Source organism: Colletotrichum costaricense (assembly GCF_030867565.1).
Source record: "Colletotrichum costaricense strain IMI 309622 chromosome Unknown Scaffold_15.1, whole genome shotgun sequence".
Taxonomy (NCBI): domain Eukaryota; kingdom Fungi; phylum Ascomycota; class Sordariomycetes; order Glomerellales; family Glomerellaceae; genus Colletotrichum; species Colletotrichum costaricense.
The window spans coordinates 10,470-22,573 of NW_026848244.1; the positions used below are offsets into that span (position 1 = coordinate 10,470).

Below are 12,104 nucleotides of genomic sequence, written 5' to 3' on the forward strand. Positions count from 1 at the left end.
GCCCATGTCGATGGTGCTAGGCCTGGGTTATAATGCTGGGCGGTGCTGGGCGTCGATGACGACGTTGTTAAGACTTGCCGTTTTCTTATTTCAGGTATTCGTTTTAGAGACTGGGGTCCGATGAAGGTCTCGATGCTCTCATCGTATCCACTCGTTGCCAGCCTGTGCGTTTGGTGACAGATGGAGAGAGTGAGAGGAAGAGTGAGAATGAAAATAAGAGTGAGACTGAGAGTAAGAGCGAGTGTGAGAATGAGTGTGAGATTTGCCTTGCGGGTACCTGAAAGTCTGTTTGGATGGTGATTCCGGGATCTCGATGCTAATTCATGATTTGACACCCGCTGTCGGATCCGCCAGGATGAACTTGTTGCTGCCCCGTCTCCCAGAATCATTCTCTCAGCTTTCGCAGGCCATTTGTGAAATGCCGAACATTTGGACACACACACTCACTGAGAATAACGGCCACTATGATAGACGGTTCTGCTTGGCCATTCTTGGGATGCTCAGGGTAGATCACCCCCTCCTCGTTCTAAACTTGGATGAAATACGAAGTACATATCCGTACATGCTGCACCGATAATCATTCACCACACCGGACTCTTCCGCCTTCAGTAAGGTATACAAATTCCTACGCAGTAAAGCTAAGGTAAGGTAAAGTAGGCGCCCGTGGCCGCCGCACTACCAAATTCCCCGTGTTCCCGCCCGGAACCCTGACTCCCTGAATCGTCCCAAGGAGAGGTGGGAAGGTGGGTGGAAATGTGGTGGAAAGTACCTTCAAACTCAGCTGTCGCCGCCGCCGCCTCTCCTCTCGGGCTTCCTCTCCCGCCCACCCAGCCCAGCCCAGTTGCCCGCCAGCCTCTTCAGGTTAATCTTATCACACAAACTCGACCAACCTTGCCTGGCCTCCATCCTTGACCCAACCTGGTAAAGCGACCGCACTTCTTGCTGTCCTGGTCCAACCTACGTCACGAGACTTTTCTTTGAGGATGCCAGCACCACTGCAACGGATTGCTGCTGCTGCCATCACCAAGACAAGACAGACGAGACAAGACCTGGACAAGACTGGATGAGGGGATCCGACCAAACACAGAGTCAGAGACATCGACAGCTTGCGATCGTCCCTCCTTAAACTCTTTACGAACGGAACCTCCCACCCCTCCTCTCTCTCCTCTCTATCTCTCTCCCCACAATCCCCTTAACCCCGGGGGTCTCGGCCCATTCTACGTTCTCTAGACCCTACCTATTCTCTCCCCTTCCTTTTTGTCTCGTCGCTGCTGCATCCTGCGCTTCCATTGTGCATAGTTACCAGCATTGTTTTCGCCCGCCATGGCTGCACAATTAGATCCTGAATTGCAGGACAAGCTCGAGGAGCTGGAAAAGGAGTTGGAGGTATGTTTGCAACCTTCAAGTCGCCGTTTAGCACTGTCCCGTTTGGAATCGCGCAACTTTACGTCTACCTCGAGACGACTGCCTTGCGCATGCGCGCATGTGCGCGTCGTGCTCGAGCACCCGCAGCCTTGCCCGAACTATTGACTGTCACTTTTTGTCGCACTGACTGACGCATTCTTGTGGCTGTAGGAAGGCGACATCACAGAGAAAGGGTTGGTGCTGACCCCTCCATCATGACCTTCCCCTCCCCCGTTGCGAACAGCCCGACGGCGGCTAACCGATTCCCTCTGCGCGCAGATACCAAAAGCGACGGACGCAACTCTTTTCCCTATACATGAGCCCTGGACCTGCTGCCGCTCCAGCTGTTGCCAAACCCAGAGGCGGCTTAGGCATTCACGACCCTGACAACCCGGGACATCCTTCGAGCGATGGTCACCGCGCAGCAGCTCTAGCCGCGCTCGGCGGCAGAGACTCCGATCCCAACAGCCCGACCTCTCCCGGCTCATACCGTCCACAGTCGCCATTTGGCGGCCATGGTTCGGGCCATGGCTCCGGCCACGGCTCAGGTCATGGCTCTGGTGGCTACGCATCGCCTGGGTACCAATCGCCCGGAGCTGGCTATACCTCGCCCGACATGAATCCTGCAGGTCTCCTCCGACCTGGCGGCCCTCTCGCCGACCAACGCCCGAACATGAAGCAGCACGATTCACTCTTCCTCGGCGCTGGTAACGAGCCGCCCACTCGATCGGGCACAATGGTCTCAACCGACTACGCCTTTAATCCCGACCAGCAAGGACACTACATGGACCAGCACGGGCAGAACCCATATGACAGCCGGACAGGCACGATGCTTGACTCGACTGGATACTTCTCCGGCTTCACCGGCGGCGGACAGAACTTTGAGCAGGGACAAGGTTATGATCAACAGGGTTACGACCAGAACGGTCAAGAAGAATACGGGGGAGGACACAGATATTCGTCAGGAGAGGCCTTTTCGCCAACGGCCGCCATGGCGCCGCCTATGCTCACGGCAAACGACTTGCCCCCGCCAGAAGTGCTCGAGTACCAGATGCCACTCGAACCCCGCGACCTTCCGTTTGCGATATCCGATCCGCACGACAGCAATACCCCAATGTCCAAGTTCGATAACATCGCCGCAGTCTTGAGACACAGGGGCAAGACGATGGCGAAGCTGCCCGCGTACTGGGTGCTGGACAGCAAGGGCAAAGAAATTGCCTCCATCACGTGGGACAAACTTGCGTCAAGAGCCGAGAAGGTGGCACAGGTCATTCGGGATAAGAGCTCGCTGTATCGCGGCGATCGCGTTGCCCTGATTTACCGCGACACAGAAGTCATTGACTTTGCCATTGCTTTGCTGGGATGCTTCATCGCTGGCGTCGTCGCAGTACCGATTAATGATTTGCAAGACTACCAGAAGCTGAACCTGATTCTCACATCGACACAGGCGCATTTGGCACTCACGACGGACAATAACCTCAAGGCCTTCCAGCGCGACATAACAACACAGAAGCTTAACTGGCCCAAGGGCGTAGAATGGTGGAAGACGAACGAGTTTGGCAGTTTCCATCCCAAGCGCAAAGACGATGTCCCGCCTTTGACAGTACCAGACTTGGCATATATCGAGTTCTCCCGCGCGCCTACGGGTGACCTGCGAGGCGTGGTGCTGAGTCACAGGACAGTCATGCACCAGATGGCTTGCTTGAGTGCCGTCGTCACGACAGTACCAGGGAACGGTCCCGGCGATACCTTTAGTCGAACTTTGCGCGACAAGAACGGCCGGCTCATCGGTGCTGGTGCGACCAGCGAGACGCTCCTTTCATACCTCGATCCTCGACAGGGTATTGGCATGATTCTGGGTGTCCTTCTCACCGTTTATGGCGGCCACACGACTGTTTGGGTTGAAAACAAGGCCGTTGAAGTGCCGGGTCTCTACGCTCATCTAATCACCAAGTACAAGGCTACACTCATGATTGCCGACTACCCCGGCTTGAAGCGTGCCGCATACAACTACCAGTCGGATCCTATGACAACTCGAAATTTCAAAAAGGGCATGGAGCCAAACTTCCAAACGGTCAAACTTTGCCTAATTGATACCCTGACGGTTGATGGTGAATTCCACGAAGTACTAGCGGACAGATGGTTGAGGCCACTAAGAAACCCACGAGCGCGCGAGGTTGTCGCGCCGATGTTGTGTCTGCCTGAGCACGGCGGCATGGTGATCAGTATCCGCGACTGGCTGGGAGGCGAAGAGCGGATGGGCTGCCCCTTGAAGTTGGACATGGGCTCCGATATCGATTCCGACGAAGAAGAGAAGGAAGAGGTGAAGCTTGCGCCCTCAAACGGATTCGGCAGTCTCTTGGGAGGCGGCGGCACCACCACCACAGAGCAGCGCGCTAAGAACGAACTGAGTGAGGTGCTCCTCGACAGAGAGGCGTTGAAAACGAATGAAGTTGTGGTAGTAGCAATCGGGGACGAAGCGCGAAAACGAGCTGCTACCGAACAGGGCACTGTTCGCATCGGTGCCTTTGGATACCCTATACCCGATGCCACCCTCGCCGTCGTCGATCCGGAAACCGGCTTGTTGGCATCACCACATTCCGTCGGTGAAATCTGGGTGGACTCGCCGTCACTATCAGGAGGCTTCTGGGCTCTACCAAAACACACGGAGCAAATATTCCACGCCCGGCCTTACAAGTTCGATCCCGGCGAGCCAACACCCACGGTAGTAGAGCCCGAGTTTCTGAGGACCGGTCTGCTAGGCACAGTCATCGAAGGCAAGCTCTTCGTACTTGGCCTCTACGAGGATCGCATTCGTCAAAAGGTCGAATGGGTCGAGCACGGCACCGAGGTAGCCGAGTACCGGTACTTCTTTGTCCAGCACCTCGTCGTCAGCATCGTCAAGAATGTGCCCAAGATTTACGACTGCTCTGCCTTTGACGTATTCGTCAACGAGGAGCATCTGCCAATTGTTGTCTTGGAATCACCAGCTGCGTCCACCGCACCTCTGACTTCAGGCGGGCCGCCCAGGCAACTCGATACTGCGCTGCTTGACTCTCTCGCCGAGAGATGTATGGACGTACTCATGCAAGAACACCACTTGAGACTTTACTGCGTCATGATCACGGCACCAAACTCTCTGCCCAGAGTAGTCAAGAACGGGCGTAGGGACATCGGAAATATGCTCTGCAGAAGAGAGTTTGACTTGGGTAACCTGCCCTGTGTTCATGTCAAGTTTGGTGTTGAGCATGCCGTGCTCAACCTCCCCATTGGAGTTGACCCTATCGGAGGCATCTGGTCTCCCATTTCATCGGACTCGCGTGCTGGAATTCTCATGTCATCCGACAAGCAATACTCGGGTATCGACCGAAGGGAAGTTGTCATTGACGATCGCACTTCAACACCGCTGAACAACTTCTCTTGCATCACTGACCTGATTCAATGGCGCGTTGCCCGTCAACCCGAGGAACTCGCATACTGCACCATTGACGGTCGTGGCAGAGAAGGCAAGGGCGTGACTTGGAAGAAGTTCGACACCAAGGTTGCCGCCGTGGCTCTGTACCTGAAGAACAAGGTCAAGGTTCGCCCTGGCGATCACCTGATTCTGATGTACACGCACTCCGAGGAGTTCGTCTACGCCGTTCATGCCTGCATCAACTTGGGCGCGGTTGTAATTCCTCTGGCTCCTCTAGATCAGAACCGACTTAATGAGGATGTGCCAGCATTCTTGCATGTCGTTGCCGACTTCCGTGTCAAGGCCATCCTGGTCAACCACGAAGTTGATCACTTGGTCAAGCTGAAGCTGGTTTCCAACCACGTCAAGCAGGCGGCTTCCATCCTCAAGATTGGTGTGCCGAACTACTACAATACCACCAAGCCGCCAAAACAAAGCAGTGGCCTGCGCGATAATGGCATTACCATGCAGCCAGCCTGGATCCAGACTGGTTACCCCGTCATCATCTGGACGTACTGGACGCCCGATCAGCGCCGCATTGCGGTTCAGCTTGGACACGATACTATCCTGGGCATGTGCAAGGTCCAGAAGGAGACTTGCCAGATGACAAGTTCCCGCCCCGTGCTGGGATGCGTGCGTAGTACCACTGGTCTCGGTTTCATTCACTCGTGCTTGATGGGTATCTATATCGGCACCCCCACATACCTTCTCTCGCCTGTCGAGTTTGCGCAAAACCCAATGTCGCTGTTTGTGACTCTTTCTAGGTACAAGATCAAGGACACCTATGCGACGCCACAAATGTTGGATCACGCCATGGCCACGATGCAGGGCAAGGGATTCACGCTTCACGAGCTCAAGAACATGATGATTTCGGCCGAAAGCAGGCCACGTGTGGACGTGTTTCAAAAGGTACGGCTTCATTTCGCGGCTACCGGCCTCGACCGAACCGCCATCAACACTGTCTACTCTCACGTACTCAACCCTATGGTTGCATCGAGGTCTTACATGTGCATTGAGCCTATTGAGCTCTGGCTGGACACAAAGGCACTGCGCCGCGGCCTGATATACCCCGTAGATCCCGAGCAGGATCCTAAAGCGCTTCTGCTCCAGGACTCCGGTATGGTGCCTGTTTCTACACAAATCGCCATTGTCAACCCCGAGAGCCGACTGCTCTGCCACGATGGAGAGTACGGAGAGATTTGGGTCGACTCGGAGGCTTGTGTCAAGGCATTCTACGGCTCAAAGGATGTGTTTGACGCCGAGAGATTCGACGGCCGTACCGTTGATGGTGATCCCAGCATCCAATACGTCCGCACGGGCGACTTGGGTTTCTTGCATAACGTCAGCAGGCCTATTGGCCCTGGAGGCGCTCAGGTTGATATGCAGGTCTTGTTCGTTCTCGGCAACATTGGAGAGACGTTTGAGATCAATGGTCTCAGCCACTTCCCCATGGATATCGAGGCCTCTGTGGAACGGTGCCACCGCAACATCGTAACTGGTGGATGGTAAGTTCGATAGCCCCCATTAGTAGAGTCCGTCATGCTAAACACACACAGCGCCGTCTTCCAAGCTGGAGGTCTCGTCGTTCTGCTGGCCGAGATCACACGAAAGGCATACCTCGGTTCTGTGGTGCCAGTCATCGTCAACGCGATCCTGAACGAGCATCAGATCATTGTCGATATCGTCGCCTTCGTTAATAAGGGCGACTTCCCGAGATCGCGTCTCGGCGAGAAGCAGCGCGGTAAGATTTTGGCTGGTTGGGTCACACGTAAGATGCGTACCCTCGCACAGTTCGCCATTCGAGACATGGACCCCAACAGCATCGTTGGTGGCGACCCTGGTGCAGATGACCCCAACCCTCACAGGGCCTCTGTTAGTAGCCAGAGGAGCATGACCATGAGCGGCCTGGCGCCTGGCTCTTCGAGCCTGCGCAACGTCGAACACGCACCGCAAATCCTGGAGCAGGAAGAATTCGAGCATCAGGTCGGACAGATGGCAGCTCTCCCCCCGCAAAACCACGATGGTATCGCGGAGATGCCCGGTGACGAAGGTCCTGCGTTTGCACAGCAAGCGAATGCGCCGCCGGGCCACGGCTACGTCTTGCCAGACTTTGATTCCTTTGGTCGCGAAGATGGTGGTCCACCGCCTGTGGGTGCCAAGCCAGGCCAGACCCCGCCGACGATCCACCTCCCCGGAGTCGATGGCCGAGAGAGCATGGATTTGTGGAAGAATCAGCAGGGCGGTGGTGGTGGCCAGAGTGAAGAGGACTGGACGGCCCAGGCCCTAATGCATATGAACCTCGCCAACGACCTGGAGAGAAAACAGGGCCAGCAGCATTGAAAGAGGCGGTCTTTCAAACAGAACCAAATCTCTTCTATGCTGATTGTTTTTCCTTCTTTTTGTTAGCATACGGGTCTTGGGAGGCATTAGCTGCGGGCGTCTGTGGGCGTCTCTGAACTCATGGATACACTGGTCTCGCGGCATAGGAGGTAGTGTTTGGATAGAGGATTATCCTGTGCATAATCACTTGAACCTCGAGAAAAGATCATTCTTAATTCATTCTCATCCACTTCACGCAGTCTCGTATGTGACTTCATAGGATGTCCTGTCGTTCTCAGTGATGTTATTCACTACCTCGGATTCCTCATACTCTCCTGGATGAAGCTTGATTGAACAACAATTGACCCCCCATTGATATTCTCCTCGGACCCCGACCCAGTGGACAAATTCTTGACCCTGCCAGATCCAGCCGTGATTCGATTTGTTAGTCCAATCTCGTCATCCGACTCCCCGCCCAACTTGCCGTCGCCCCCTCCCCCGCCAAAATTAAACCTTGACCCGCCGTACGTGAACAGGGCACCCGTACCATTTTGAGAGCTGCTGTTCTTTCCTCCGCTGGCGCTCTGCTTCGATTTCAATCGCCATGGTGCGCTGTTAGATGAGGGCCCTCCACCTCCGGCATTACCACTGGAGTGGCCCAGGGAAGATGAGATTTTGTGGCGGACGAGGCGGCGGAGGGGCGCGAGGTGCGGGAGGCAGGCGGACACGATTGCGATCGAGGGTTCGATTGCGGACCAGATGAAGACGGGGCCCATTTGCCAGGTTATGTCGAGAGCGCGGGAGAAGGTTGAGAGGTGGGTTATGCGGACTATACTTGCTACGCAGACGCTGGAGGGGGGTTTTGGATTAGTATGGACCGTCTTGTAAGGGCGTCGATTATTTCTGATATTGGGAATATGTGTACTGGTGGTGAGAGGGTGGGGGAGGAGAAGATGGTCGTGTCTTACAAACTTCCCAGCAACATGATGCTACAAACAGCAGCCTTTTTCCTGCCCGACATTTGCAGCTTTAAGATCTGCGGGATGGGAATCAAGAGGACAATGATATCATTGACCATGTTGATGATGGCGAGGGCGAGGTAGAAGCTATTGATGTCTATGCATTTGCCCTGTTCACCCACAAACTGGTTCCAGTAGAACGAGAGGGGGCGACACGCGTTGGCCATGGTGGCCCAGATGATGATGGGGTAGGCTATGGAGAGGACGTACCCTGCGATGAGGGAGAATTTGAAGGACGGGGAGGAGGCGGTGGAGAGGAGGAAGACGCGTTGGTAGAAGAGGAGGATGGAGATTTTGGTGGCGGCGCAGGCTGTGCCGTAGATGAAGGTGTAGGCGTAGAGGATCTGTGGTTTTGGGGAGTTAGTATGAACGTGAAGTTTCGAGCTCGCTGAGGGTTTGCATTTCTTCCGAGGAGGATATTGATTAGAATAGAATCAAGGAGGGGAAGCCTACTTTAAAGACTTGTGTTAGGTCTTGAGGTATGAATGACCAGACGTGATTTCCCGCACCGTAAGCTCCGCCTGCGATGCTTAAGCCGACGGTGGCGCCTACGAGGAGCTGTGATGATATGTTATTAACATCGTGAGCCTATTCACAAAGTATCTCACATGGGAAAGTACTTGAGTAAGTTCTTACCAGTGAGAGAAGAATCGTCCAATCATCCGCCTTCAGGCTGTGACCTTGAAGAAACCTCGCCATCAGCCGGAGCACCACGGCCACGGAGGCTAGCACGGCTAGTATTATGACGGCGGCATTATTGCGAGCGACGCTGCTTTCTGAAATATCGAGATCATCTGGAGGTGGACCGAAGATGGCGATGATGTTGGGATCAGGTTCCATTATCGATGACCAGAGAGATGTGACGGCGGTGTGAAGCAGGAAGGGGGGGACCGATATCACCACATTGCAGGAATGCAAGGAACTTTCATTTCCTTGGACGACGTCCTCTACTCTGAGATCCTCGGAGTCTGCTATTCTTCATGGGATCTCAAAAATGAGTCGAAGAACCGTTGCGGCACAGGTTGGTGTGCCAGGAGGTGCAAAAGGAAATATGATCCACGGGGGAGGAGTTGGACGTGTACCTTCGGATACCTTCCGACCAAGGTAAACCCGTGGTATTCTCAGCTGCTCTGCGTACCTCATGATCTCCACCGTCATGCTTCCGTGCACCGTTGCATTCACGTTGGACCAACGGCCTAGTTTCGTCTGCATCCAAAGAGCGCAGGGTTCATAATGCTGTTGGTACTGGGCAGACAGGCCCGGAATTCCGCATGGCCTGATGCTTCCCGTTCTGGCTCGCCAAAGAGCCAACAGTGTGGATCGTTTGTGATTTCTTCCGTTCAAGGATTATATGCACAGACGGGGAAGTTGTTGTTGGAGAGCATGTTTGCGTACTCCGCAATTCCCCTGGAGTCTTGACACTTCATCTTCGTTGGTGCGCGTCCCGCGCATGCAGGAACGGGAGTATAATGAGCGGGCGTTGATGGCAAACTCACTTTTCTGGTGAAGTGCCAAGTTTGCCACCGCTCAGCAAGACTTTGATATGACTGAATACCCTCGTTGCCAAAAAGCCATGTTTGCTTCAAAGCGCAAAATGGTGACTCTAAAATGAGATGGCGCAGGTATTTCTAGAAAGGGAAGACGGGTGAACGTCGCAAGCCAGGAGCCGCTGATCCTGCCGCCCTTTACTTACGGGCCGTCTGACTGCTTTGTCTCGGGGAACCAAGGGTACGAGTCCCGCATACAAGGATTAGAATATCACATGCGACTTCCTCTCCATGGTCCACTTGTATTTGAATGACGGACATATCCAGCATGCTGGCCGATGATGGAAGTCTTCGTAGCACGAGAATACCTATGAACCCGTATATAAGTTAGAGTATCAATTAAGTCCGCGTTAGATGTCCTTGAGTCTTCGACTGGATCTCGAGCTTAGGATTATCAAGGTCAAATGAGCCTTTTTTTCATGGCTCCTACTACTTGTGGAGTGAAGGAGGCCGATCCTGGTTCTTGTTGGAACCGGGGCCATGAAGGACAGAGCAGGGTCAACAGTCTATCTCACCCCGTTGAGGCAGGGAAGAGAGCACCAGCAGGTTTCTGTCTCTGGTACTAAGCCTCCGAAAGGAGCATCTCAATGCAGGTCCCCTAAAGCCATTGCCTCCGTTGCTGGAGGGTTGCAATATGATATGACCTGATTTGAATGTATGGATGCGGCGTGGTCAACATGCGTTGCATAGTGGTCTGGAGCGTACGGACAAAGACATAGCGATGGTCTACAAGGGTCATATATAATGACAGTCGCCATTCTCGGATGTTTTGCTGTTTAGCTACTAGAATGCTCTTCTAAGCTGAAGGCTTTTGCACCAAGTTCTCGCACATCAACAGCTATGGGTTCCTTGTCAGGCTTCACAGAGATCCCGGATCTCACGCCCCTCGAGCGTATCGGACCCAAAGGCTACCTTCGATATGTCTTCCCTTTCCAGCTCCCCGAAGATTACAACCTCGATCAAGCTGCTTCTATTTTGCGCGCAGGGTATGAAGCCGCGCAACAGCGTATCGCTGTTTTGGGGTGTGAAGCCGTCCCAAACCCAGATGCCAAGCAAGCCGGCGTCTTGAAGCTTCAGAAACTTCGTCATGGAGACATTGAAGGCATCACTGTCAAGGACCTTCGAGCTCCCGGTGCGTTCCCCATGACGTACTCGGAGCTCAAATCCAAGAACTTCCCAGTGGCTTCCTTTAATGCAGATACTATCTGCCGGCGCTCGGTATGGGCAACACCAGACGAAAAGCTGCCCGTATCTCTTCCGCAAGCCAACTTCATCCAAGGGGGCCTGATTCTATCCTGGTGCATCTTCCACATGTTTGGAGACGGGAAGACGTTCCTGATCTGGACCAAGATCTGGGCAGAAGAGTGTCGCAGAGCCCAGGGCCTCGAGATCATAGACCCTTTCAAGCTGGATGAGGCGTTCCTCAGAGACCGTCAACGCATCATGAGCCCAACCGGCAAGAACCCGGGCCGTGCTGAAGACCACCCAGAGTACACCATCATACCCTTCACACCCGAGGGCATGCCGCCAAAGATCCTTTCCGAAGATCACCGCGGCCAAATCTTCTACTTCTCGCCCGAGGCCCTGGCCAGACTCAAGGCCGAAGCATCTCCAGAAAATGTAACGGAACCCACGAAGCAGAGATGGGTCTCCACTAACGACGCGCTCTCGGCGCTGCTCTGGCGTACCGTCATGGCGGTGCAGTCACCCCTCGAAACCCTCGAGGGCGACCCGGTGTCAGTCTTCAACATCGCCGTCGACGCTCGCCTGCGTACGGACCCGCCGGTGCACCCGGAGACTATGGGCTGCTTCCTCGGCTACGTGGCGGCTTCGGCACCGATCCGCAAAATGCTCGGCTCGGCGTCCCTGGCTGACTTGGCGATTCTGGTTCGTCAGGCGTTGATTCGTGCCGATAGCCAGTTTGTCGATGATGTAGCTACGCTCATTGACACGGTGGAGGATGTGAACCGTATCATCCCTACGGCTCTCTTGGATGTGCCCGGTAACAACTGCATTCAGACATCATGGGTCAACTTCTCCCTGTATGACGTGAAGTGGGGGCCGGTGCTGGGCGACACGATCCAGGCCGTTCGCGCGCCGCATGTTGGTGTGATCAACGGGTTGCAGGTCGTCATGCCTATTTTGCCGGACGGTGGGATGGAGATCCTTGTGGGTGTTGAGAAGAACTGCTTGGACAGGTTGTTGCATGAGCCATTGTGGATGAAGTATGCAGAGACGAGGTAAATGGAAAACAGTAGTATCACTAGTTGGGTGTATAAATGAGTTATGTGACAGACTGCGCCAGTTATTTCTAGCTTGACTAATAGTGTTTTCTGCAGTACGGGGTGTCATATGGTGCGG

At 54.4% G+C, this 12,104-nt stretch overlaps 3 protein-coding genes across 3 annotated transcripts; 2 read left to right on the plus strand and 1 right to left on the minus strand.

Moving 5' to 3' along the window:
* Nucleotides 1-1,323: 1,323 nt before the first annotated feature.
* Nucleotides 1,324-7,198, plus strand: CCOS01_12330 (acyl-CoA ligase; the record flags this gene model as incomplete). The annotated part of the gene is made up of 4 exons (XM_060460479.1): nucleotides 1,324-1,386; nucleotides 1,576-1,598; nucleotides 1,684-6,363; nucleotides 6,415-7,198. The coding sequence occupies 4 exons, from the start codon at nucleotides 1,324-1,326 to the stop codon at nucleotides 7,196-7,198; spliced, it is 5,550 nt and encodes a 1,849-aa protein (XP_060308527.1).
* Nucleotides 7,199-7,488: 290 nt separating this feature from the next.
* Nucleotides 7,489-9,036, minus strand: CCOS01_12331 (uncharacterized protein; the record flags this gene model as incomplete). The annotated part of the gene is made up of 4 exons (XM_060460480.1): nucleotides 7,489-8,026; nucleotides 8,146-8,540; nucleotides 8,650-8,754; nucleotides 8,833-9,036. The coding sequence occupies 4 exons, from the start codon at nucleotides 9,034-9,036 to the stop codon at nucleotides 7,489-7,491; spliced, it is 1,242 nt and encodes a 413-aa protein (XP_060308528.1).
* Nucleotides 9,037-10,583: 1,547 nt separating this feature from the next.
* CCOS01_12332 (uncharacterized protein) lies at nucleotides 10,584-11,987 on the plus strand (the record flags this gene model as incomplete). Its single annotated transcript, XM_060460481.1, has 1 exon — nucleotides 10,584-11,987. One exon carries the CDS (start codon nucleotides 10,584-10,586, stop codon nucleotides 11,985-11,987), a length of 1,404 nt encoding a protein of 467 aa, XP_060308529.1.
* Nucleotides 11,988-12,104: the final 117 nt, after the last annotated feature.